Below are 27,490 nucleotides of genomic sequence, written 5' to 3' on the forward strand. Positions count from 1 at the left end.
CTTTTGAGTAGCTCCTGTATTTCCATTCCTAAGAACACAGTATTGCTTAGACTTGCAAACCTTTGCCAGTTTTGTTGAAATTGCCTTTGTTCAAAAGTTTGTGTCTGACACGATCACATTTTGGTTTTTTCTAGGGAAATGAGACTCTTAAAGTTGCTAATTCCTGTCTTTAAGCCATTATGTTGTCTTTTTGTTTAATATTTGTACACTTCATAGTCAAAAAGTTTCTGGAAAGCCATCTATTTACCAAGGTGTAATATTTATAAATAGAAGAAGTTTAGAGTTTGATGTAGACTTGAAATGAATTGAGGTGTGTTATGGGATGGAGATGTTGTAGGTATCTGTAATGCTCTGGTGGTGTGGTGAGTGATCAAGGGAGCATTAAAGGCACTCAAGCACCTTAACCAGGCCATTATTATGGAATTTTATTGTGCTAGAGTTTGGGGTTACAGATCTCATTGTTCCTGGCATTTGAACAAGTGTTTCTAATACCAAAGAATTAACTTTCTGTGTTTTCTAGTACGTTGTGCACCTGTGTTTCTCTTTGATTATGTGTATCTAGTGAGTATTCTGGGATGCTTTTTGTACAGAGACTGAGAGATAGAAAGAAAACTTCATCCTCATTGAAAAGTAGTAGGAAGTTTGGGCAGTTGAACTTGAAGCTGACCCTGTCCTATTAAACACTTATCAAGGATGGCTCCATAAAGGTTGGGAAGAGCTCTGGAGAATCAATTTAAGGCAGCCATGAATTCTGTATAATAAAAATAGTAATTCTGCTAGGTGAAAGTAGAAAGGGAATGGGAGGTGCTGAACTCTGTGGCTATCATCTTACATGCTGTTGGTCCTAAGCAAAAGAAACCCCCTCCTAATCACTGGAAACACCTCAATGCATTGAAAAAAAAAATGTGCTGGGCACATGGTACTCACACAAAAAGTTATACATTTTATATATATATATATATATATATATGCACATACAGGTTTATTTCCAGATTAGTATTATTGCTCCTAGTGCTGTTTTCTTTGGTGTGTGGCTCATTTCCTCTGGTTCTTCTGTATCAGTGACCAATTCCTGATACTAATGTTCATTCTCCAAGTGATCTGGTCTTTCCCATGAAAAGCTGATGCCAGATGAGGCTTGGGGGAGGGAGCACAATCCATATGCAACTGGCCCTTGTCACAGTTTGGAATATGGAGAAATTAGAGTTACAGGTCTTAGAAGAGTGTTGAATTAGGTACTTTTGACTCTGTTATGTTGCTGAAAGTAGAGGAAGTGTGCTTTTGAAAAGGATTCTTTTTGCTTGCCATTTGATTTTGTACTTGGTATGATAAGTGACCTTTGGATATAAGATATTCCCCACAAGTCCAGCATGATGGTTGTCCTTGAGGTCTAATTACAGTGTGTTCCTCTAGCTCCCAAGTTCTTGCTAAAAATGCACTCAGGAGCTTAGCTTCCTTTGGCCACAGTTGTATTTTGAAATTGTATTGCCTGGTTCTTTGCAGTTGATTTGTGTTTTTCTCATCTCCTGTTGTTTTCTTGGTATAGTCAATTTATTTATAGGGGTTTTTCTGAGTTGAGGAGCTTGTGTTGTTTGTAGTACTGTAACACACTTTTAGCAAATCACTCTTCAGTGAGAGATTAGGTAAATCACCCAAGTTTTCATTCAGAGCTAGCCAAGTAAAACAGGAGATTGGGGAAACAGCAAGGAAATTATCTTTTTTATTATTTTTAATATGAAATGTTTTAAATTTTTACTTCGACCATGGTGTGTTTTGGCTTCCCATCAGCTGCTTGAATAAACAATTACACTTCAAGTCAGTCTGTTTTGGTTTCTTTTTTTAAGAATATCTGAAAACTTACACACTAGAAGATGTTAAGTCAGGTTAGTTCTGAGCTAAGCTTTTTGTTCTGTGGTTTTAATGTGATAAAAAGTTCTCTAAACCATCTTGTGACTCCTCAGTGAAATGAGCCCTTGTCAGTATGTGGAAAGATCCCATTTCCTGCATTATATTGGTAGAGTAGATTTAGCTGGAATTTACCTGCATCCTAGTTTTCCTTCTTTCTGCTGGTTAGTTCTGTGTGTTTAAAGCCTTCAATATTCTGGTGTTTTGAGACTCTAATAGTGACCACATCTCTGCCCACAGATGAGCAATGTTGGGGTGAAGCTGCTCCGGGTGGGGTGGGGCAATTTTACAGCTCTGCTTACTCCAAAGGTGTTTACTTCTCCCATTGCCAGCTTCCCCTGCTGCCAAGGTGCCAGCCTGAGTGTTCCATGGCTTCCAAAGCCACCAGGAATGTGGGCAGATTTCAGCTGGATTGGCCAGTTGGGTCTGTGCAGTTCCCAGGGGTTCCTGCAGGAATGCTGATGCTGTGGGAAATGCATGGTACAGATGTTGTAGTGTGGGCTCGAACCGGGTGGTTGTGAAATTGGATCTGGTGCTGGGGGAAGGTGTCTGTGTGCATGGAATGGAAGAGGGAGAAGGAAGGACTCGAGGGTGGAAAGGTCTAAGAGGCTTTAACTGAGTAAAGTAAGAGCTGGTAGAACAAATCTAAGGAAGGAGAAGAAAGCTGAGCTCAGAGGTGGGGAAGGAGAGCATCTCTAACATTGCTGCCTTGTGAGTGCCTGGAGGAAGAAGCAGCCACTGCAGGCACGAAGGAGCTGAGCCTAGGATGGGAGTGCCCCAGAGACCTCAATGCCTGGCTGGAAAGCTCTGGAGCACACCTCAGCAGCTCTTGTTCATGATGAGAGCCCTCTGGCAGCTCTGAAAGGACACGAGGGTAACTCGGTGTGTTCTGTGGGAATCACTGTCCCAGCTGTGAAACCAGCAAGGAATCTTGGCTACCACATCAATTTGCAGGATGGAGCCTTGGTGCAGTAGTTGGTTTTGGAGAAGTTTGACAGGCTTGGTGCTGCTGGATTTGAAACAGTGCAAGTGTGAGGAAGTGGGGAGGCAGCAGATTGAGGAGCTTCTGAGGCATGGCAGAGAGTAAAGGACAGGCTTTACTCCTAAAGTCTGGTTTAACTGCTGGCCCCTTCAAGGTACAAGAGAACTGATTTAAAAGGAGAGGCAGACATCATCATTTGGAAGTGAAATCGTGCAGCAAGGAAGTTCTTACAGAGCTGACAGAAATCAGAAAATGCCCAGGAATGGCAGTGAGTGCATTTGTTCCTATTGCTTTTCCAAATGCCTCAGAACCAATTGCATCTGTACTTGGAGCTGCATGTGCCCCTAAGGAGAGGTGTTGTAAGTCAAGAGCATCCACAGAGCTGATACTCAGAGGAACTGGAAGGCCTAAGACTGACATTTTGGTTGTGAGGACACAGATTACCTGAACAAGATAATTTCTGCTGAAGAACAAAAGAGAACTGGAGCTGAAGTCCAGGAGGAGAAGCCCTGCCACGTGTGTCACTGCCCCTGTTGGTAGTGCCACAGACTTAGCTAAGCTCCATGGAAAACTGCAGCCTCCTGTGCTTCCTCCTGCATGGAGCCTCCTGCCTTTTCAGGAATAAACCCAGCACTGTTTCTAGGCACAGAAACCCAAAGGGAAATCACCTCTGTAGCCACTGTATTAATTAGCAGTGATTAATAAGTAGGACCAGTAGAAGTTGGTCAGTGTGTGAGATGTAGAATGCATAAACAGTAAAATAACAGGTTCTTCAGCTTGTGCAAATACCTCCCTATTTTTTATAAGTTTGGCATTAGTCTCAGTATTTCCATAACTTCTCTATTCTGTCTTCTTTACATGGCAATTGTAGCTTTTAAAGACCCAGTTTGCTTAACTTTCAGTTCTTTATAATCTCAAAGAGGGAAATTTAGGAGAGATCCAAGCTTCTGCAATGAAAAGGCTGCTCTGTGAGTTGGAGTTACTCCTGGTTGTAAGAGTGGGGTCATGTGAGGGTGAGGGAAGTGTTAGAAATGTATGTGTAAGATTCTACAAGGTAAAATCACCTTTGTTGCTACTAAATTGTCAACAAGTTTTTTCTGTCAAGTTTGAAGGAATTAATCTTAGTGAAACAATGCTCACAAAATTGGGAAAACAGAGGTTTTACGAAGCTTTGATGCTGGGCAGGGTTTTTTTGGTGGCTTTTTTTTTTAGATACTATCTATAGCTAAAGATCTGTCTTTTGTGGTAAGCTTGACCTAAATTGTGTGATGGAGTTCTTGGTTTCTTCAGTGCTGTGCTTTGGCTCTCAGAGAGTTAACTGTCCTGCTGATTGGTGGTGTTGAAAATAAAAGGTGATACTGAGTGATTCCCATCTTCTAGCCTGCTTCTCCATCTTGAGCTTTATCCAGTGTTGTGTAGGATCTTCAGAGCCTTCTAGGAGTGAGACAGAAAAGTGGTTTTTAAAGTTTGATGGTGTCCTGCTCAGAGGCTGCTTTTTGGATAGTTTTTATTTGAATGTATGCATATGTATGGAAATGTGGATGTGTGTGCATATGTGATGTCCTTGTTTCAAAGAAATCAGAAGTGTTTGTTCAGTGTGAGTATTCTGTGAAGTGGTTTTCTTCTGAGCTTTGCTTTCTGATCCATGCCCACAGAGTTTCATTAGCTTTAGCTTTTGGGAACCTGCCTGGATGGATCACACAGGACTTGCAGGGCTGAGGGTGGCATAGGGATGCTGAAGAGCTCAGTCCAGGTGGAGAGCCTTTCCCACAAAGTTTGCTTGTGGAGTGGATGTGTGAGAGTGTAATACCTGAAATTCCATGTGAAACGGGGAGATGAGAACTTGAATGTGATATAAATGCAAAGATCCACTTCCAAGGAGTGCTGACCTTGATTTGTGTAGCAATTAGATAATTGTACAAATGTTTGGAGATTCAGGACAGGGGGAAGCAGGAGTTGTGCACTGGTGGCTGGGGAAAGCTGTGTGGCCAGGAGGCAGAATCCAGTGCCCTGGGATATCATCAGGTCCTGCCTAAGTGGAGCTTGGCCTTACTGATGTTTGCCTCATTGGAGTGTAGAAGCATTTTTGGAGGGAAGTGGGACATTTGATAATCCCTCAGTGAAGCATTTGGGGTTTGAACTCGGTACAGAACTGTTCTGGTTTCCTGTGTAACAAATGTGGTGAGCCTTTATCATTTTGCCAATTAGTGATTCATTATGGTTAAATGTCATGATAGATGTGTCTGTATTTGAAAGCAAGGATCATCAGCTCAGTCTGAAATAACCTTATATGTACACAGCTCATTGTTCTCATCTTGACAGTTCTGTTGTGGTTTAGGTTTTATTTGTTTGCTTGTTTTTCTCAGTCTTTATCTGATCAGGAGAAGGAAGTGGAGGTCTCAGGGTCATCTCAAAATGCAGGCATTTAAAAATCTGGGGGAAAAAAACCCAGCAAAACAAAAGATCAAACCCAAGGTGTCTGGTTAATGAGTAAAGTTGTTCAAAGTTCATACTTGAAAGTGCACATGGATCAGGAGTTCCCAGTAAAGCTTATGAGGAATATTTGATAAAAATAGAATTACAAGAAGGGTCTGTTCTCAATCACAAACCTTTGGAGCAGTATTCAAGAACATTGTGCACTTTGAGTTTCCAAGTCACCTGCATCTAAACCTTGTTAACCAAATCTACAAGTTTGTATTTCAGTAAAGTATTTCTTTTCTGTGCTGTCAAAGGCAGTTTCTAATAACAGAGCAAGTGCACGTTGGGTTTTTTCCTCCTAGAAAATGTGTTAATGTTTTGTTGATGTGTTTGTGTTTTTGTTTTCTTTAGTATCAGACATTGAAGGTGGTGATGCTGTGCAGCTCAGAAAGGAACATGCCCTCAAGATATTTGCTTACATCAATTCATGGACACAAAGGTAATTTTGGATTGAGTTTGAATGCTGAGGATGCTGACTCTCAACAGCAGCTTTCCCTTTTTAAAATACAGTAGAGTGCTTAGAATTAGCAAATTATTAATGTGTAGCTAAGTGATACCTGGAGAATAAAGACTGTTTTAGTACTTAGGAAATAAAAACAAACTCGTTACCCAGTGCATTTTGGGAAAAGCATGATTTGAATGCAGTTGGTGTTCTGGATGCTGTAATAATTGTGTAGAAAACCCACCTGCTCTCTTGTGGTGACAAACAAGGTGTCTTGCTGCTTTAACATGAAACTTTGGGACCATCTTCTGAAAGGCAGGGTAGGGTAAGAAGAATTTAAGAAAAGGTGACTGAATGGAACCATCATGGTAAATTTTTCTGCATGTTCTCATACTCTGAGTCCAGGTGATGAAGGATTGCAGCCCATAGTTTAGTAGCTATGATACTGAAAATGGCTTTGCATGTTTTTGTCTTAAATTACATTATTCCTTTTAATCTAGTATTTAAATTCCTGTTGTTTTGAGCTTGTTCCTTTAAAGTAATGATATAATTACATTATGATATAATGATAAATTATTTCACAGCTACTTATTTTTTTCCAACACAAGGAAGTGTATGGATATTACTTTTTAGAAAGAATCTACAGTGAAGGTGTTTGGGATTTAGTGTTCAGCAGTAGTTTTAAGACCAAACTGAATCATAAGTAATATTGGGAAAAGCATGAAGGATAAATTGGAAAATACTAGTTGGGTATTTAGAAGACTCCAAAAGAAAAAAAAATGGAATGTCACATTTTGGATACCTGTGAATGTAGGAAACCTCCTCTTCCTCATTTTGTCCAAAAATTACAAACCAAGTTGATTTTCGTCTTCCATGTGCTTTTAGACACAGAGAAGGAATTTTTCAATCAAAATAAACAGCAGGCATGGGAACCAGACTCCTGACATTTCTTGACAGGTCCTAGATGCCAAGTTTGTCAGAGAACAATTGCAACCCAGTTTTCCAGGCCATCATCTGTTCAGAGTTTTGTTCTGTTCTACAGCTTGACAAATCCAACCTGAAGAAAAAAACCAGAGATTGGATCATATTTAACTCTTTATTTTCTTCTGGCTTCCTTGTTGCCTTCCATATGTAATGGGTTCATACTGGAAGAGCCTGGAGAGCAGTCCTTGGGCTGGTGAAAGGAGAGTCTAACAAAGAGGCCACAGAAAGGAGTTTTAGTTGATAATTTAATTTCATGTCCTGTCTCTGCTCTGCCAAATGGGCTTTTGAGAGTTCTGCTGGTTTTGGGTTTGAGGCCTGCCTTAAGAGCTGCTTTTGACTTTGTTGTCTGTAGTTGAAATCTCTGCTTTCCTTCAGAAGATCACTTGGTGACTGCTCCTCAAGAGCACCTTTTTCTTCCATGTGTGTGGAGTCTCTCCATTTTACTTTTCTTCTGGAAATTGTTATGGTCAAAGAAGTAACATCCTCATTTTTTATGGATCTCCTCAATTTTTGGTGGAGCTCTTCTTCCACATTCCAACTTGAGGAAGAGGAAGACTTGAGAAGTTTTGCACATACCTGTCTTGGAAAAGAATTCTCCAGTATGTGACAAGTCTTCACCAGGCTGTTTTCATTGTTATTGAGGATGATTTGTTGCTCTAAAGTGGGGCAGCAATTTGTAGGCATAAGTGATGGACTTTTGAACATCATTTTCCCCCAGGATAAATGCTTGAGGATACACTGGGTTTTGCCTGCAGTGCCTTGTTGTCATTTGTTAACATGAAAATACATTTCCAAGTAAACGACAAGAATGTTTTTCACATGGGTGAAACTCCATTTACACAATATTAAAGGGTTTTTTCTTCCCTGCACAAATGGAACAAAGGGGTTTAGGTGCTTTAGTCACTGTATCTGTGCTGAAATTAGGGAATCCTGAATGTTACCTTTTGGTCTAAGCCACTGAAAAAAATAAATATCTGTATTCAGAAAGTATGTGCTTTAAGAGCTGTTGCTCAAGGGCATGTTTGTGTTCCATCAAGAGAGGCAGCACCCTCTACCTGTCATAGCTCTGGGTTCTCTTGATTTGTTTTCACCCTAAAAATTATAATTTATTAATCCCAGTCTCTAAATTAAATGCTGTGTTTGCAGAGAAAAAAATTAATTGACATGTACTGAGGATTTCTTGCGCTGTCTTTTGCCTACTGATTTCTTTTCCAAGTGGTCCATGTGATTTTTGTATTAATATCTGAGAGCTCTGGTTGTGGAGTGGAGGCCACTGTTGTGTGTCTGACAGGTGATGGAGAAGATCTCTGCTGCCAGCCAGCTCCCAGTTTGTGTAGCAGTAACTTGGTGTGCTGGAGTTGGAGTCAGAAAGGGCAGAGTCCCTCTCCCAGAGGCTGTCACAAGCACCTAGCCTTCATTTTGCTCTCCAGTGAGTAAGGCCAGTGCAGTGATGGCTTTCTGGCCTGTGCTCTCCAGGATTTAAATCCTTCTGCAGGAATATCCTCCACCTTTTTTGTCAGAATGAGGGAGGTGCTGGTTTGTGTGGAAGAAGCAGCTGTTCCCAGACAAGAGGTTTAGGTACCTACCTCAGGGGTTTATGCACCCACAGTCTCTTTGGCATCCACAGTTAATCCTTACCCACAACTAGACTCTCATTAGAGCTTTTGAACTTGATGATTTAATTGATTTTTTAATGATATTGTCAAAGGCATGTTTTCCCCTCTTGTTCTTTGCAGTTTACAGTTGGTCAGTAGATAAGCAGGGGAATAATCTCTGAGCCTGCCAAGTGAAGAAAGTACTGAAGATACTTGAGCTGCCTTTTCCTAGATGGATAGAGGGTATCAGTGTGCATGGGATCACCATCCACATGCAGATAAAGGAAGTGGACTTGAATACCCCATTAAAAATAAAATTACTTTGCAGCCCTGTTGATTTGAAAATAACAATAAGGAGTTCTTACACAGCTGACAAGAATGTCAAGATGATATATTGCACTAAAGAGCAGCAGAGAAAGCCTGATGAGGAAACGGAGTCAGAAACATACTGAAAAATGTGACTTCTTCAGTAGCACAGTGACCTTGCCCACAAGGCTTTTTTTCTGTATTTTACTTGCTGTACCAGCTGCTAAGTGATAACAGGGACTTCATAGTTTGGGTAAGCATTTGGAAATAATGGGATGTTCTCAAGGCTTAAGGAGGGTTCTGTGACTCCCACTTGCTGCTGGGTAGAGTCTGTTTCATTTGGATTTCCTTCATTTTATGATTCTGTCAAATAACTTGCTGTTTAAAATGTTTTAATGCCAAGAGTTCTCTTGGTTAAGTACCCGCCTGGTTTGAACTGTAGGAATTTTTATTGATTTATTTTTTTTCTCTTTTCTTACAGACAATGTTTGTGCTGTTTCAAGGAGTATAAACATTTGGAGATCTTTAACCAAGTAGTTTGTGCGCTGATTAACTTAGTGATTGCCCAAGTGCAAGCTCTGAGGGACCAGCTCTGTAAACATTGCACTATTCATATAGATCCAACATGGCCAGAGCAGAGTCACCACGCTGATGAGCCCCTGAATGTAGAGAGAGAGTCTCACCAAGAAGAAAATGGACAAAAACCTCTAGAGAACAAGTTTGATCCTGCAAGAACTTGTATCCTGGGCGAGGAGGAGCCCTCCAAGAGCACGGAGCCTTTCAGCTTGTGGAGCACTGATGAGAAGGAGAAGCTGCTGCTGTGTGTGGCAAAAATCTTTCAGATTCAGTTTCCTCTGTACACAGCTTATAAGCATAATACTCACCCCACAATAGAGGTATAGCTTCTCTTTGTGTGTGTCTTGGGGAAAGGTTAATTGTTGTCATTAATGAGCAGATTGGTGTTTGTTGCTTTCACTCAGGATGGGCACATGCAGCTCTCCTTCAGTAGAGCTTTTCAGAGAAACTTTCTGAATATATGCATCCTCTTCTACCTTCTTTAAACTATGCTTAATTGTTATAGGTAATATATTGATAAGAGCTGGCTGGAACTGCACACTGAATTATTGTGCTGTTTAAAATAACAGGTAGGCCAAAAGGGGACTAGAGCAAAGCCTTTCCTCCAGAAGGTAACCCATGAATAGTTTACTAATTTTTCTTTCCAATCTGTGGTTCTAGAAGCAAAACTTGATAAACTAAACTTTGTGCAAGACCAAACTTGTTAGAACAGCTGGTTAATTGACTGGAATAGCTGAGATCAACACAGATTGCTTTGTTCCAGGGTGCTGATTTTTCTCTCTGATATTTGATATAGCTGCCATTCACATTTTCCCTGATTTTCCTCTTAAAAAAATTAATTCCAAAATCCTGCCATGCTTAATTCACAGTTTCTGAAATAAATATGGTGGTGTTAGCCTTTCCTAGTGGAAACACCATGTTTTTGGGATGGTTGGCTTTTGATCCAACTTGTGGTAGTCTAATAACAAGTTAAGAGTTATTTTGCAATATTTGTATGCAAATTAGATGTACATTTCACTATATAGGAAAAGCTTCTATCCAACAAACTTCTGAGAAAGAGTGGGGAATTAAAGTGCAGCTCACCCACTCCTTTTATTTTATATTTAGAGAGTTGTGGGAGCTCACTGGAGCCCTGAGGGTTGAAATTTGCTTTATAAACTTAAGTCCAAAATGAGAAGATGCTGAGTCAGATATAATGATGTGAGTTAGGGTGGTCACAACACCTGGTCAGTTCTGATGGAATGGATGCTGCCCTGTCTGACAAGAAATGGAGTTAAAACCCCCTACACAGCAGCTTTTTTAGGTGGGCTGGATTTTGGTTCTTGTTCTTCTCCAAACCACATGGGCATAAGTGAACAGAGGTAGTTTCACGTGTATCTGTACAGATATAAAGTGAATTGATTTATCTTCTGCACTCCTGTGGGACATGTACTGGGACTGGCTTCAGAGGAATGTGGAATGAACAATTCTGGAGCAGCTTCTCTGTGGACTATCACACGTCCTTCTTTTAAATTACTATTTCATGTATTTTTCCCTTCTCTTTGAATTTCACTTCCAAACGATCAAAAGGAGATCTCAGGTGCCTGATGGGATTTCTTTTCCCTTGGTGTGCAGCCTGGGAGTGATTTAGACCCAGATCTGTTGTAGCTTGCTGTACTGTGATGATGCCCAGCACTCCAGACATACTAATGGATATAGGTATAAATGTAATAATACATCTATCATCTCTTATACATCACTTGAATTATCAAATGCATTCATTAGCCAGCCTAAAAACACAGCTTAAGGGGGAGCTGGGAAGAAAACCATTGCCCTGAGGTACAGGCAGGTAAGGGAATTTTTCTTTTCCTTTCTGCTAGACTTTGTGTGTTTCCAGGTTGGGATTATGGAGGTGTGCCAGCCTGCCATATTTGTATACCTTTTTTTAGGGGGGGAGATTTTCAAATTTTGCTTCTAAAAGGTCCCAGCATCAATAATTTTTCTTACAAACTGATATTTTCTGTATCTGGGAAGCAGTAGGATTCTGTCATTCTGCTGTTTTAATGTCAAAAATTTCTGCTCCCATCAGTGACTCACTGAAGTCTAGAATTTAATTTTGGATTTCAGTCTAGAGCACGTCTTAGCTGAACTGAGAAAGTTATTAGTCCCAGTAATAAGAGCACTTCCTGCTTTAAATCAGGCTTGGTTTCAGTCCTCAAGAGATCCTAAAATAAAAAAATCTCTGCTTTGAGTCCATTAGCTATACTTGTAAGTTAAACAGATCCTGAACAGCCTAAATCTGCAAAAAAATTATTGGTAGAAGCTGGTGTAGCTCTCCCTCTCCCACCAAACATTTCCTTTGCCCTGGAAAAAGGGAAATTTGCTGATCCAGAACAGACTCCAGTCTCCACTCTGACTGACTTCAGAAATTCCTTGTATTAGATTCTCGAGGTGAACTTTGACAATTTCATGGGGTTACTGAACATAACTCCATTGGATTTATGTTCATCCATGAAGGTTTTGCCGTGCCTAGGCTGCCTCTTAGGCTGCCATTTAGGAATTCCCAGTGTGAGGCTTTCCCACAGTAACAATTAGTGGTCAATATTTCCCTTGTCCTTTGCTCCAAGACACCTCCAGGGGCTTTGTTCTTAATGGCAGCAGACAATCCTTGAAGTGTGATCCCTTCTCAGCTGCTGGCCAAAGCCTTTGGACACTGGGCTGTCTGCTGGAGAAGGAAAACGTTCATGTGGGAGCAGGAGGTTTCCCTTCTTCAGGAGTTCATGAAGCTGGATGCAAATGAACAGCAAAGCAAGATTTGTTGGAGTCAGAAAGGTGCCTCTACCTGTAGGATCATGCAGATCTTTCCTTAAATGATGTGGGCTAAGAATTGTTTTAGTCCCTTAAAACATCTCTAAAGTGAGACTGAAGACCACAACAGCCTGGTTGGTATCCAGAGGAGCCATGTACACACCTCTTTTGAAATTCAGCAATATTTTTGGTACCCAGAGGGGTATTTGTGTCTATTTTTCATCCTAAACAAATTTAACTCGGAGTATTTTTAAAAATATGGTTGTTTTTTTGAGGAATGTTCATTTCATACTTTGAAATTATTTTTTTTTCTTTATGGGATATTTTTATCCCATGCATACAGGGTGGTTTATAACTGTATGCCCTATCCTTTTCATTCTTAGTGCAGCAAGTGAAATACCTGGAATGGGCACTTCAGAGGAGGGGAAAAAAGAATTTATAAAAGGAAGCTCTTAAAATCCTGCAGAGAAAGAAGCAGCAATGTGAAGTGCACTCCTGAACTTTGCACTGTCTCAGAATGAACAAAGGATCTGAAGGGAGTTCCCTGACCATTTAACAGATCTTGGCAGGATGAAATGAAAGAGGAAACATCAGTTGTTGAGGTGCCTCTAGCTGCAGTCCCCAGCTCTTTGGGGTCTTGTGCTCTCTGCTTCTCCCTCTCAAGGAGATATTTTCTTGGAAGATGTGTGCTTTCTGCCCAGGTTGTGTCCAGTCAGACCTCAGGCAGTGCATTTTATTATGGAATGTTTGGAAGGCACCTTAAAGCTCATCCCATCCCATCCCCTGCCTGGGGACACCTTCACTGTCCCAGGCTGCTCCCAGCCCCATCCAGCCTGGGCACTGCCAGGGATCCAGGGGCAGCCCCAGCTCCTCTGGGCACCTGTGCCAGGGCCTGCCCACCTCCCAGGGAAGGATTTCATCCTAATCCCAGATCTAGCCCTGTCCTCTGGCACTTTGAAGCCATTCCCCCTTTTCTTTTTGCTGTGTGGCTTTGGGCCAGCACTATCCCTGCCTGCCTTTCTCAAAGTCCCTCTCCAGGTCAAGATCCTGGAAAGCTGCTCTGGGTTCTCCTGAGCTCATGGTTGGTTTTAATGCCATATGAGGAATTCTCTAATTTCCTCATACAGTTGAAAAGAGCAAAAGGAGGAGAGTAAGGAACTTCAGCCTGTTGTGTTTCCCATCTGCAAGAGCAGAAGTCACATTTCCAGACTCAGTCTCTCTGAGCAGCCTTTTCCAAGCTTTGCAGGACTTGTGCAGCAGCGCTCTGTGAGTTTGGGATTTCTGCATTCGAAGAACTGCAGCTCGCTTGACAACAAATCTCTTGTTTTTTCAAGGAAACTAATGAAATTTCTCACACCATTTCTGCACTTTTCATGAGCAGAGCACTGAACACCTTTTCTTGCTGCTTAAAAACATACCACCTACTGCCTTCAAAGCTGATTTAAAAATAACTGGTAGAGTATCACGAGTTCAGGCGTGACTTAGAGTTCAGCAGAAGAAAAAAAGAAAAGAGATGCTTAGCTAGAATATGAGCATATTGAATAATTCAAAATGTTTGTATCACACTTAATCCATCCAAAATTGCTTGCCTCCAGCATCCTCTGGTACAGTTCTAAGATTACTCCTACACAGCTATTTAAAATATATTCAGGAAATTTCATTTAAAAACTTAACTTTGTGTTAAACTTGCATTCAATTTGTGACTATCAATACTGGGTGTTTGCCATGGAGGGATGAGAAGAAGAGCAATGTGTGGCTTTACCTACAAGTATCCATGGCAATGTTGGGTTTTACAGCCACTTTTTATACCTCCAGTGCCCTTTTGCCCCTAGCAAGTGCATGAAACCCACAATATATTACAGCCCTAATAAAGAAACTTCCCTCTCTGTACTGCCCAACAAGTGGATGTTGTGGACATTAAAAAGAAAAGCTATTTTCCTAAACCATTTTAAGTTTAGTGCTTCTAGAAAATGAGATTTCTTGTTGCAGCAAGTAGCTAACAGAGTGATAGGGTGATAGAATTCTTTCCCCTTCTTCACTTCACTCACTTCTGTAAAAGTCTGACATTTATTTTGTACAAGGTGTTTTGTTATATATAAAAATGTAGTAGTTGAAATTAAATGGCAGTGAATATTTTGACATTTTAACCCTTTCAGTCATTACATGTAGGATGTCCTGCAGTTCATCTGAATTCAGATGTTTGCATATATGTCTCATCTTTATTAGAAGATGCATTCCAAAGTGCCTGGATTGGTTCTGTTCTGTGTTTCTCAGGCTGGTGTGACAGACTGTGCCCTTGGCCATACTCCTGTTGAAAAAATGGGTGATCTGAACAGGGGTGGGATTCAAGAATAATTTGTTTATCCAGACTCTGCTGAAATCTTCTCTTAAGTATATTTGTGTATTTATATCTATTAAAAGAGGTAAGAAGTTTGGAAAAGTCTGTTTTGCAGTGGAGAAGTGGAGCAAAGCTTGAGCTTCTGTCTTTTCTGTATGAGGAATTTGGGTTTTTTATTGTTGACTGTGATACCTGGTAAATGGCAGTTGCTTTTTTTGTTCTATAAATGTGTTTTTATTGCTTGAGTTAATTTTAATTTTTTCTTTATAAACAGGACATTTCTGCTCAAGAAAGCAATATATTAGGGGCGTTCTGTGATATGAATGTAAGTTGTCCACTTTTAAATAAACATTTCCTAGAAATTTAACCACGTTCTATAAATCTGTGTTACGCTCATGCAGCTTTTGAATTTCCTCGCTGTCTGGATGATGTGGTGCTGATTCTTGTGCTGGTTTTTGCCTCTTGGCAGGATGTGGAGGTGCCCCTGCACTTGCTGCGTTACGTGTGTCTGTTCTGTGGCAAGAATGGCCTTTCCCTGATGAAGGATTGCTTTGAGTACGGCACCCCCGAGACGCTGCCCTTCCTCATCGCCCATGCGTTCATCACCGTGGTGTCCAACGTGAGTATTCCCCTTCTCCTCCGCTTCAGCAACACTAACAAAAGCCATCTGAAGGCTGCAAGAGCTCCCTGGGACCAGGCAGGGATAAAAAGGCTGTAAATTTTCCATGTTTGCTCATGCACAGAGAGTTTCGTTATCCAAGCCCTCTGCATCTCCTGGCAGCACACGAGGAGTTTTCAGGTTGTACCTAGATGGGAAGATTGTAACAGCCCCCAAAGATACTTCAAAGAGTGTTGTCAGAGGCCATTTCTGTCCCTGAAATTGTGCCATGAGAGTGGTTTTAGTTTCTTCAGGCTATTTTAACTTCTTAGCTATTCCCTATGAGACACAGAGGAAAAGCCTGTGGATTTTTTTTTCTCTTCAATTTCCTGTGATTTTATGCCATTATACACATTTGCAGCATAGAGGTAATCATCTGTTTTCCCATTATAGTTTCAGAATTCATATCCTCCATCATGTCTGCATTTTGAAATCACAGGGATTTTTGATTGGCAGAATTATGAATTGATTTTAGTGGAGATTTGAAGGAAATTGGTGCTAAAAATAAAACCCAGTCCCTGAGGAAGGACATATGAAACTTAGTGTAATGTCAGGATAGAAGTTGTGACTTGTCTTATGGATGGGCAAAAAGAAAACCAGAAGTTTATTATACCTTGTACAGAGTGAATTTGACATGATTTTGAACTGATTGCAATTTGAAATACTTCAAATCAGATCCTTCCTCCCACACACCTTCCCTCCTTCCTCAGTGCTGTTCCTGCCCAGCCAGGGGGTTGCTCTGGGGGGAGGCAGTGCTGAAATCAGCCTGGTGTTGGGGTCTGTGGCCCCTGTGCTGATCTTCAGTGAGGGAATTGCTGATTTGCAGCTCAGAGAACAAACGGGTGAGGCCGTGGCCTGCTCCATCCTTTTCCTCCTGCCCAGGAGGGCTCTGCAGCCCCTCTGCGTGTTCTCTGCTGGACCTATTGTGTGAGCTGATGTTCTTCATCTTCACTGCTGCCACTGCAGTCCTCATCAAATCACCTGCTCAAAGTGTGTGTTCTGGTGTTACTCTGGTTCACAAGGAAATTTTGGTCATGGAACCAAACATTTCTGCGTTTTTGTTTTATTTTTTTTTTGTGAGAAGGGGCAAAGCTGCTTCAGTAATGAGTGGCAGCTCCCTATCACAGCAGCATGTTTTCAAGCCAGCATTCTGACTGCAAATCCCATTTCCTGGGTGTCCTGCATCAGTGCAACTGCCTGTCTTCATTGTCCTTTTTAGAAGTCTTTTTTATTTCTATATAAATTGTTTCTTCTTAGTGATGTGCTCTATCCCAAAATACTTCTCAGGAAAGTTTCTCCTTTCAGATATTTACTCAGCCACTTTGCATTTCTCTTGGGTTTAGTAGGTAACCTGTTAAGCTGACTCTTGCAGCAGTTTTAGATGAGTTCCATGGCTAAACCTGGCAGATAAAATGAAATTCAACCCAAACCATAACTAAAAGTACTGTTTCTTCAGCCTCTTCCAGCATTGCAGCTTTTCCCATTCAACAGGCATCTTTCTTTTGAACTCTGTCTGGCTTTGCTGACAAATCTCTGTGAGTTGAGGAAAACTGTTTTAAAAATTATATTTAGATTTTATTTTTAAATGTCAGTTCACTACAGAAAGTATAAGAAAATGTTCTGTGTATAAGGTGCTTTATTCATCCACTTGCTGCATTTTGGTATCACTCAGTATACTTGGAAGCACTGCTGCTGCCTTTCAAATGCAATGCATTCATTGCAGCCAAATGAGGCAGCTAATTTTTTTGGACAAAATACATTTTATCTTGCCAATATTAAAAAAATATATATATTTCTCCACTTCTATAATGATGCATGAACTTAGGATTTTTATGTAATGTTCCTCTTTCCCTGTTTGCTTTTATATCATTTCACTGTTTAATTCATAGAACTTAGGGAAATAAAAAGAATTGAAGAGATGTTGCTGATTGTGAACCAATGCACCAAACTCCACTAAAACAAAAATAATCATTCACAAACCTGAAGAAGATAGTGGTGGTCTCAGCAAGAACTCTGCTAATCTGCCTTGGTTTTATCCCAACACGTTTGGTTTAACGGGATATAGATATTTATTGCAATAATAGCTCTGCAGTGTCAATGTTACCTTGTTCCCAGTGTGTGAAGCCAGCCCACAGTGTGTAGTAACCCTGAAATACAATTTCACAGCTGTAGGAACTCTTGAGAATGGCAGCTAAGTTGCCATTCTTAAAGATTCCGTGAAATATCCATGCTGGAATTATTTTCAAATCTGTAAGATGGAGATCTTTAGCCACTGCCTTCTAGAAATTCATTACCTCTGGTAAAGAGCAAATAATAGAACAAAACCTCTCTGAAACTTGAGAACAGAACAGGTGTAGTGAATACTTTGTCTTACAAGCAGGTGGAAGCAAAAAGTGGTGTAATTTTTTGGCACTTTACAGATGCTAGTTGATGTCATTTTATGTATGTTCTTTTATGTCATTTTAACAAGTTAGTATGCAAATGTGAATCCATGTTCAAAATCATATTTTCATTTGTAACATGTGAAGTGGTGCTTTAATTGAATTCTGAGGCTGAAGGTTGTGTGTAATACAAGTTTACAGATGCATGATTTCAGTTTAGGAGTTGGAACTAATACAGAGTGAAGCTTACTGTGAACAGTGAAAGCTATAAGAACAAAATGATAAAAACATTTCATACTCTTATTTCACAAAGAAATGTATTTTCTTTGCTGTTTCATACTGTATTTTAAAAAACATTTCATACTTTTATTTCACTAAGAAATGTATTTTCTTTGGTATCTCATACTGTACTTGAAGCAGAGTACACGGTGTTAAAAATCAAATGGTGTAATGGCAATGGTATATTTGTCACCCCTGCAATTCCTTGTCAAAATGTTATTTAATTCCTGTTTCTAGAGCAAGCATCTCCTAGTGACACTTTGTATCTTTGGGATGTTAGCATTTTTTCCCTTCTTGAGGCTGCCAGTTGGATCAGAAGTTTATTCCAAGTGTGGTCTTTTTTTTGCAGAGGGAAGGTTTGGCTGGTTTGTCTTGCAAAGTAGGTTATATTGTTACTGTGCAGTGCTTGCTGCCTTGTTATAAGTAAGCCTGCAAATATTTTTGTCAGAACTGCCTCAAAAAGTTCCTTGGCAAATGCTGGAAACGTTGAAAAGAAGCTGCTGAGAAGTTTGACTGCAGCCTAATATTTTTCTCTCCTGTCAAGAAGGAATACAGGGAATATATGCATTTTCTGCATATGGAATTGAGTCCTTAGGCAGAATTTCTTGCATCAGCTGCAAAGCTGAAATTCTTTTAAGAGCAGAGGTGGGGATGCAGAGGGCCCTGAGTGAGTGATGGGGCTGCTTTTCACAAGGGCTGTGCAAAGCGCACATGATTGAATTTACATTGAATTTACGTGGGCAGGAGCAGCTGCTGCTGCTGCTTCATCTGTGCTCCAGCCCTTACCTGGCACGGAGTAACAGGTTTAACAGGCTCTGAATTCCTTTTTGAAATGCAGATGGCACCTCTGACTTTGCCTCTGGAAGTCCTTTGGTCGGTGCTTTTCCTCACAGCGGTGCTAAGTAGCTGTTTCAGGTTGTTTGGTTTTTGTTTTTTGGGGTTTTTTTTTTTTCCCTCTGCATTTATTTTCTTCCTGCAATCAGCTTTGCAAAGGTGGTAAAGGCAGAATGGTAAATATGAGAAATGCAAATCTGGTAGTAAAAAACTCTGCTTAATCACTGCTTGTAAAACATCTTATTTTAAAGGGTATGTAAGCCCTAAGAAGCAAAACAACACAAGTCAAGCAGTGTTACTTGGTTTAGGAGTGGTTTGCAAGGATTTAAAGAATGGAATAATTCTCATGTGAACTCTTAAAGAAAAAGGAAAAAAAAAAAACCACAAGGCTGACTAGGAGTTTTTCCTGCTGAAGAAATTACAGAAAATACAAAATACAAAAATATACCTGGGCAGTATACTATTTATACAAAGTCTGTATTTTCCAGCTGACCAGCAGGAAAGATGCAAATCCTCCTTATAAGTCAAAAAAGCATTCCTTGGGTACCAGTTTGGAAAATCAGAAAATGAAGAAGTTGAACAAAAACCACCAAGAAAACCTTTTTTAAAGTGGGGTTGCATGTGCAAATGTATCAAGAGTATTTCAGTTCTCTTTAAATGTCATTAATGAAATCTTTATCTATTTCTGTTTTTGCATTATAGATCAGAATATGGCTACACATCCCTGCTGTCATGCAGCACATTATACCCTTTAGGACTTATGTTATCAGGTAAATTTTTATTTTAAGAATTTTTCTTGTGGGACTTTGTGACGGCGCCTACTTCTAATTGCAGCTGCTACTTTTCATTGTACAGGCTGTTGCTCTGACTGTCATTTCAACAAGGAGGGTGGAGGTAATGTTTAGAGTTAGTTTGGGCAGCTCCTTGCATCTGATTTCAGTATCAGTCAGCTCAATCTTGTTAAGAACATTGTGTGACATCCAGCCCCATTCTCCAGCTGTACTCCAGTCTCCCTCCCTGTGATATTTTATAAAACTCCATCAAGTTTGCAGAGAGATGCTGGAAGTACAAGAGCAATGTGCAGTCACTGGGATTTCAGACCCTGAGTTTGAACACAGCTTCACAACATTCTGATGTTCTGGGTTTCCAGCTGGCAGGAGCTGAAGTGTGATCAAAAGTCTGCTTGCACTCTTATGGAGCTAAAGATATCCAGTCCCAAAGATTTGCTTTATATCAAGCTGTCTATCAGGAAAATAACACTTTCAAATTGAAGTACTTGTAAGGGTATTTAATTATACAAGCAATTTGTTTTTATTGGCTTTCTCAGGACAATAGAAACATTTCAGTGAGCTGCTGATGAAATGATCTCTGTGTGTGTATCTGCCTGGAGGTGGAGGGGTGTGGTCACAGCTAATTCCCATTCCAGTAGCCCAAGTTAAAATTTTCCTGGTGCAGGCCACTGCTTTTGCATAGGCACAGCTCCTCCAAGGCTGTGGGTTTCCTCTGACTACTGTTAGAAATGGGCTTATACTGCTCATAGCAAAAAATGGGCCTTTGCACATTATTCTGTCTTAACTATGCCAGTGTAAAATAACACTCAACAAAAATAATTACATTGGCAACAAACAGGCTCCCAGAACAATGAGACTGGGAATTGTTTCATATTTTAAAAAGCTCTGGTTTTATATTGACTGTAAAAATTTAAGTACTGACTTGGCTGTCAGTGTATTTTCCTATACTGTGGTTTCTACTAAAATGATACCAGCAGAGAGAAGAGTATTTTGATCTTTTATTAAAACACATCACTCTTGAGCTCCAGTCCAGCCATGTGCACTCCTTTAATGCTGATGTACTATCTTTGAAATCTTCCAAAGGTAATTATTAATCATGAGGCAGTCAGGAGAGGGCAGGCAGAGGATTCTCAAGTGCTGGTCTCTGTACATACTCCATTAATGCTTGTTGGTGTAGCTGGGAATTTGGTCATGAGCCTTCCCTGTCTTCTTGCAATGTATGGAAATGGAAAAGAGCATTGAGGGATCAGCAATTAGAGTTAGGCTGATGATAAGGAACTACTGAGGGAGACAGAATAACACATCCTGTAGTTGCTGCTGCTAATTCTTGCTTGTCATCCTGTAATGCTTAAAACATTTTCTATTTTATAACTGTAGGTGCAATTGGGGTCACTGGAATGTATAGAAGATTTTGTTTGGGGGGGTGTTCTCATGTCTTCCTCTTTACCCATTAGAAGATTTGATTTGCAGTTTGATTTGTCAGCAGCTTCTTGCCATAAATAATGCCCCTGATGTCTGTCTGTAGAATTTCCAATAGGTTCACATCAATCACAAAGATAACACTGTCACAGGATACATCCATGGAAAACCCAGCTGAGACCAGGAAGGTGATGTTCTCCCAGGTTTTATTTTTCACAGCTGAATCCTGATGGGATCTGAGGTTGCTCAGTGTTATCAAATCAGAGCTTTTTTAGTGAAGATTTGCCTATGGAGTGGGACTGAAGCTTGGAGGGCACATAACAGAAATGAGCTCTGGTGCTGTGCCTTGGGGTGGGACAGAAGTGAACCCAGATGCCTTCAGGGAAGGAGGAGTTTCCTGATGGGTGCAGCTCACACCACGTGGTGTCACACTTACAGATCCTGGCTTAGCAGCTTGGGTCTCTGGCTCTCCATCTGCTTTTACTTCAGGAAAAAGACAGGAAAAAGGGGACACAGTCCTGGGCACAGCAGCACAGCACCTTCTAAGGAAATGCTGCAGAGCTTCTGCTGCCCTGCAAACTGCAAGGCTTTGGGGAGAGGGTTTTAGTCCAGAAGGAGCTCCTGGGGCTCTGATTTAGTTGCAGTTTCTGCTCCTGTAGGCTCCTTGCAGGAAGTGCATTTTGCAGGGCTGACCAGCAAAATGCACCAGTCATCACCTGACTTTTTATCAGCTGAGGTTACCCTCATGTAATGGTTATTTCTACAAGGAGTGGATGAAGGAACCAGCAAAGTGTGTATTTATACAGAGGAGGTCATTTCCAGAGATCAGGACACAATCCTGTCATTATTGCTGCCACTAGAAAAAGATGAATAAATGTTATTTTCTGCCTGGCCAATGGAGCACAGGCATTCACATCTTGCCTCTGAAGGGGCTGTGTTTTTAAGCAGTGTAGGAAAGAAATCAAGGATTAAATTTAAAATTACATGAAATAAAGTTGGCATCTTTCAGTAAGAAAACAAAATTATTGTGACCTCCTCAGAAGGAAGCTCTTACTGATCCTAATACCTTAGAATTCTTCATTTAAAATTGCAAAACTTCCAGTAAATGAGACTTCCAAAAGTGACTGAAGAAATGAAGTCCTGACTTAGTGCAGTTATAAATGAGGGTGAGTTGCTGATGTTTGTTTATGAGCAATTGGTTCCCTGTTTTCTGCCTCAGGGTCAGAGGTGAGAGATGCTCTGGAGGGCTGCAGGTCCTGGGCTCTCAGGGCTGCAGGAGCTCTCAGCAGAGCCCTTGGGGAGCAGAGGATTTTCAGTGGTGGGGCTGTTGACTCAACGTGCCACAGAGAGCTCTGTGCTGCAGCAGTGCCACTGCCAGGAACAGGTTTTGTACCACCCCTTTTCTGCCCCCATTCCCTTCTCCCTGGCTCCTGCTGGAATATGGATCTGGAGACATTTTTTGGCACAGGGCACACACAGCACTGGTGCATGCAGAGGAAGTGGAAGCTCCAAACAATTCCTGATCCGTGGTGCTTCCCAGAGAGAATGCAGCTGAAAGAATTCAAATTACTCTCCTGTGTTAAAAAGATTGATCTTCAAATGGGGTTTATGGGAGTATCCAAGACCACTCCTTGCCACCACATGTCATAAAAACCTCTTGTAATGAGCCCTGAAGGTTTGAATCACAAAAAAAATATTTGCCTCCTCCAAAAATCTGGAAATTTAAAGTCAAAAGAATAGATAAATCAGAAGACAAAAACCAGACACTTCAGGAGAACTGACTCATTCTGCTGGATGCCCTTTTGCAGCTGTGGTCCAAAGGAGTCAGATGAAGGAAAAAAAGATGATTTCACAGCTGAGTAGCTGAAGTCCTGAAGCATAAGATGTGATTGTAAGCATTACATTAGCATGGAGCTGCATGTTTAAAACTGAACTCTCTCTGTCCCCAAATACAGCAAAGTGAAATAATTTAAGTGAGTTAAAACTGATATTAAAAAAATTAAATGTAGATACTAAATATTATTTGATTATTTTAGGTATGCCAGGCTGGCAGGACAGGTCCTATAATGTGTGGAGTATCCTTTCTGCAGTTGTAGAAAAAAAGTTATGTTTTATTCTGAAAGTCTCATTTAGGCAAAAACTCCAGATTAAATAGATTACACAGTCCTGGCATATCATTCATCTCTTCCTTGAAGACTTAATGCTCATCAGACTCAAAAAGATAAAAATGTAGGAATTAAAAAAATAATGAAGGGCAGAATGGAAGCTATTATTAAGCCATTACATGAGTCAGTCACACATTCACATTTCTATACTGTCTATACAGTTCTGATCCTTCCATCCTGCAGATAATAACAGAACTACCTTGGTGGTAGGAAGGGTGACAAAGGAGGTGGCAATGAAAAATTTACATTGAGAGGAGGAGAGGCAGAGTCTAGGAGGGCTTTTTAGTTATTTTGATAGGGCAATTCATGTAATGTATGAATGATATGAAGATAACAAGTAGGAAATGGTAATTCACAGGTTTTTAAAAACAAGGAATGGAGAAGGTGCCACCCAATTGTCAGGTTGTAGATGGAAGAAATGAAAGGAGTTTGTTTTTCACTCAGGCATAATTGTCAAACTGACTGGCACAGGTTAATGAGAGAGCCAAAAGTAGAAATAGAAAGAGATAAATGAATTCACAGTAGTAGATGGGTTCATCCATTTTTTTATACATGGGATAAATCTTTAATCTGCTCTTAGAGGGGCTATTTTGGGTTAAATAGACATTTCCCTTGCTCCACTGTCCTTACATGAGGCAATGCAGCAAATTTACAGCTATTCAGTGGAGGGGAAGGTGTGATTTAATTGTCAGTGCTAGGTAAAGATCTCTTTTGTTAATAGTAATGTTACACCTCTAAAAACATCAAGTGTTACTGATGCAGACAGGTTTAAACCATTCCATCTTTCCACAATAAAAAGGAGGTGTGGCCTACTTGGCAAGTTTGTGTGGTTTTAATCTTTGGAGTAAAGATAGGATCATGTTTGATTTATGACCAGTGTAGTGGTGCCAATAAATTTTCTAGTGCTGGCTGCTGTTACACTTCTAGAGAGAAGTTTGCCATCTTCTGCTTCTTTTAGGTTAGAAAAGCCTGTTGTGTTAAAAACTGTGTGGTAACAAGTGCTCTGTTCTCTTGCTTTAGAGCCTTGCAAAACAGAAGATGCTGTTAAAGTACTTCTGTAGCTATGAAAATGCACCTACACCAGAGTTCCACTTACTGTTGTAAAAGTGCAGTTTTTAGCAACACACTCACAATATCATAATAAAGCAAACATGACACAAGTCTGATTCAGGTTCAAAGTGTGGATGTAATGTGCATTGTATAAATGAAAGTAGGTTTAGACTGATAATGTTGCATTAAAATAAGGACTGTTCTATTTTATAAACTATGTCAATGTGGTTACTTCACCAGACTTTGTAGTGTGAGGAAGATTTCAGGTCCAAGTCCTGTTCCAAAAACTGAGGGAAGGCACCAAAGCACCCTTCCTCTGTGTGTGTAGGTGTGCCCATGCCCCTGCTCAGTGCATGCCAGCACTCCTCTGTCCTTTGTGGAGTGAGGGAGTTCTTGGGATGTGTTTGGACATGTCTGAGATCTTAGAAATGCTTCACCAAACTGTTGAGTGTGATTTGATGGAATTACGGACACAGAAAAGCTCTGGGAACCAGACCTGCTGAGAGTTTGCATATGAAAAAGGGAAGAGGAGAATGGATCTGATATTGCTGAGAGTTGTGGAATCATGAAGGTTGGAAAAGGCCCCTGAGATGGAGTCCAGCCTTTGACCCAGCCCTGCCATGCTCACCACTAAACAATGGCCCCAGGTGCCACTTCTGCCCTTTTCTTGAGCACTTCCAGGGATGGCAACTCTGAAATCCCAAACTGTACCTGCTTAGGGTGTGGGAGCTTAATTATGGCCTCTGTTCTTTCACTCAGTGCCACTCCCATAAAAGAAATGCTCAGTGTTTCATTTGCTGCTGGCACAGCTGGGCAGAGATGCTGGATGTCCCTTTGTCAGAAGGGCAGGACAGACAGCATAGTGGCTGGAGCACAAGTGCTGTCATCACTGTTTGCTGGTGACAAATCACTCATGTGCTAATCACAAATGATTGTTTGGTAGCACAGACAGGACATTTTCTCCTCAGTGAAACTCTCACCTGTGTGCAGGTTAAAGGCAGGTCCTGGCTCTGCTTTGTGCAGCATTTTTTCACTGAATGTTCCCTTTCCACCCCTGCTTTGCTGCTGTTCAGAGCTCAGCACAGAAGCAGCATTTTCTTGCCAGGACTTGATTTTCAGTGCTCCACACAGGAAAGCAAATTTCAGACCAAAGAGCAGGGAAGGATCTGATTGCCTTGGCCTGGAATGGTCCTGCTTTTGTCCCCCTGTTACTGATGTGTGATTCCTGTCTGCATCTCCAGTCACTGGGATTATTTGCACTGAAGTCTCTTTTCTCTGTTTGACAGTGTTAAGTATCATTTAAGTGTGTTTATTTTAGGCTTCTACACAAGAGCTGTGGAAAAGAACCATCATCTAAATAAGAGTCACAGCCTGTAATTTTGCTTTTGAGAAAAAAGTACTGATGTTTATATGATGTAAATGCAAAGGAATGGTGCATAAATCTGGTTAAGTGTAGTTTAATATCTTGTGTGTTTTTTAAAAGATTCATGCATCTATTTGGCCAGTCTCCAAGGAGAGATCCAGGCTTAGGCTGTCAAACAAATGGATTTTTAACACATTTCTGTGTAGTTAAATCTAGTTTGGATGTAGCTGAAACTTCAAAACCCCGAAAAAAAGCAGAAAAAATTAATTATGCTAACTTTGTATGCGTGTACCTTTCACTGTGCCATCTTTAATGGCATCAAATTAAGCTCAGGAAGGCTTGTTTCTAAACATTTCTCCGTTACACATTCAGTTAGAAGAAATTCTCAGTTGTGTTGGTGTTTTGTACGTGAACTTTACTGGCATTTCACTACAGATTTTCTGTGTATTGGTCTTCTGAGGTTTCACCAGGTTCTGTACATTAGCTTTTGTAAGTATTTCTTATGTTTTCCATTTGCAGAGAATATTTGTGTTGCAAGTCATTGTGCAAGATGAGAAGACTGCAAGAGAAAGGACTTAAGTTCTTTAGCAATTGACTTACTTTAAAAATATTACACATATTTCTGGTTTTCCTTGCTGTTTTTCATTAATTGGTGCCAACTTGTAATAGTGATATTTTAAGACTGAGTAATCTTAGAGAAGCCCATCTTTGCTGTAATGAGGATGGCTCCAGGAACGCTGTGGTTTGGATGATGCCCTGTTTGTTTTTGTTGTGATTTGTGCAGGTATTTGTGTAAACTGTCAGACCAGGAGCTGCGGCAGAGCGCGGCCAGGAACATGGCAGATTTAATGTGGAGCACAGTCAAGGAGCCCTTGGACACAGCCTTGTGCTTTGATAAAGAAAGTCTTGATCTTGCTTTCAAATACTTCATGTCACCAACTCTGACCATGAGATTGGCTGGCCTGAGCCAAATAACAGTAAGGACTTATTTTTAAAAATACCAATTATTGTTCTTTGTTACCAATTATTTTAAAAATACCAATTATTATTGTTTGCAAAAAATGTTTCTTGTTGCAATTTACGATTTACAGCCTTGTTTGAGGGGTCTTTTTTTGATGTGTGAAAGCAGCAGGGTCCTCTTACACGCAGCCTTAGGAAATATCAGCCATGGTGGTGAGGGTAGGGTTTGCTGGGAGCTGACTCCAAGTGGTGTCTGAGTTTGCACCATATGGAACTGGCTCACGTTACCTGAACAATTCACTAAACAGCACCCTTAGAACTGGGCTTTGTGACAGCTGGGTTGAAATGGAGCCCCCTGCCACAGCAGTATTTGGTGTTGGGAAAGGCTTTTAATCTGTTTGCAGTTTTAGCTTTGCAGCATCCTGACCCTGCTGCAATTAGCTGCTGCTTTGTATTGCACAAATCTCATTTTCTGTTCCTTAGAGCAGTCTGCTGCTCCAGAGAGAGCAGCTCTGCACTCGTTAGCAGGAGGTGGAATTGAAGAGGTAAATACATACAGCATCAAATGGAAAACAATTCAAACTAAAAAAAATCCCCATCTTTTCCCTTTGCCATGGAAATGCTCCACGTAGCACCAGGCACATTTGATTTGTCATTGCTGCCTATAACCATAGAGAAACAGTCCCACAGGAGGGCAAACATGAAGTTTTTTATCCATCTGAGCCTTTTCAGTTTTTTGTTTTCTGAACATATTTGGCCTCCTCTCTTCTGATGATGTGGTGTCACTGAGTACAAGTTTACTTAAACTTGATTTTGCTTCTCACTGTAGCTATAGATAGAAGTACCTTCAATTTAATAAATGGCAATTTAAAGAGATCTGTAAGTACTTTTTATCAGATTATTGCTGGCTTTTACCCAAAGTAAATATTTACATACAGGTAACTTACTAGGTTGTACAAACAGGCTGTGAACTGCATCCACTACTATAATTAATCTAAAAATCTGTTTCCACTTTTGCAGAGTTCCAATTACATTCAATTCCTATAAATCCCTTCCTTTGGTTTTATACAATTCTCCTTGTTCAGCTACCACTGTGTGTTTTTTTGTGTATCCTTGCCAAAACAAAGTCTGAAAATAAGAACTCTTCAGCTGCTTTATTTTTTCAGGCATTTTCTAGCTCATTTAAGAGAGTGTGAA

The 27,490-nt window shown here is 40.6% G+C and overlaps 1 protein-coding gene across 10 annotated transcripts in view; it reads left to right on the forward strand.

Moving 5' to 3' along the window:
- The window catches only part of USP34 (ubiquitin specific peptidase 34), a 118,994-nt gene that overhangs the window by 12,204 nt on the left and 79,300 nt on the right, over positions 1-27,490 (forward strand). For all 10 annotated transcript variants that reach the window (XM_071442611.1, XM_071442105.1, XM_071442343.1 and 7 more), the window contains exons 2-7: positions 5,717-5,804; positions 9,174-9,588; positions 14,668-14,718; positions 14,863-15,012; positions 19,248-19,315; positions 26,118-26,310. In XM_071442611.1, coding sequence (XP_071298712.1) covers positions 5,717-5,804; positions 9,174-9,588; positions 14,668-14,718; positions 14,863-15,012; positions 19,248-19,315; positions 26,118-26,310 — 965 coding nt within the window. The remainder of the gene's footprint in view (positions 1-5,716; positions 5,805-9,173; positions 9,589-14,667; positions 14,719-14,862; positions 15,013-19,247; positions 19,316-26,117; positions 26,311-27,490) is intronic.

This window comes from Agelaius tricolor, unplaced genomic scaffold, assembly GCF_023055355.1.
Source record: "Agelaius tricolor isolate 1412-34295 unplaced genomic scaffold, bAgeTri1.0.p SCAF_1, whole genome shotgun sequence".
NCBI classification, from domain to species: Eukaryota; Metazoa; Chordata; class Aves; order Passeriformes; family Icteridae; genus Agelaius; species Agelaius tricolor.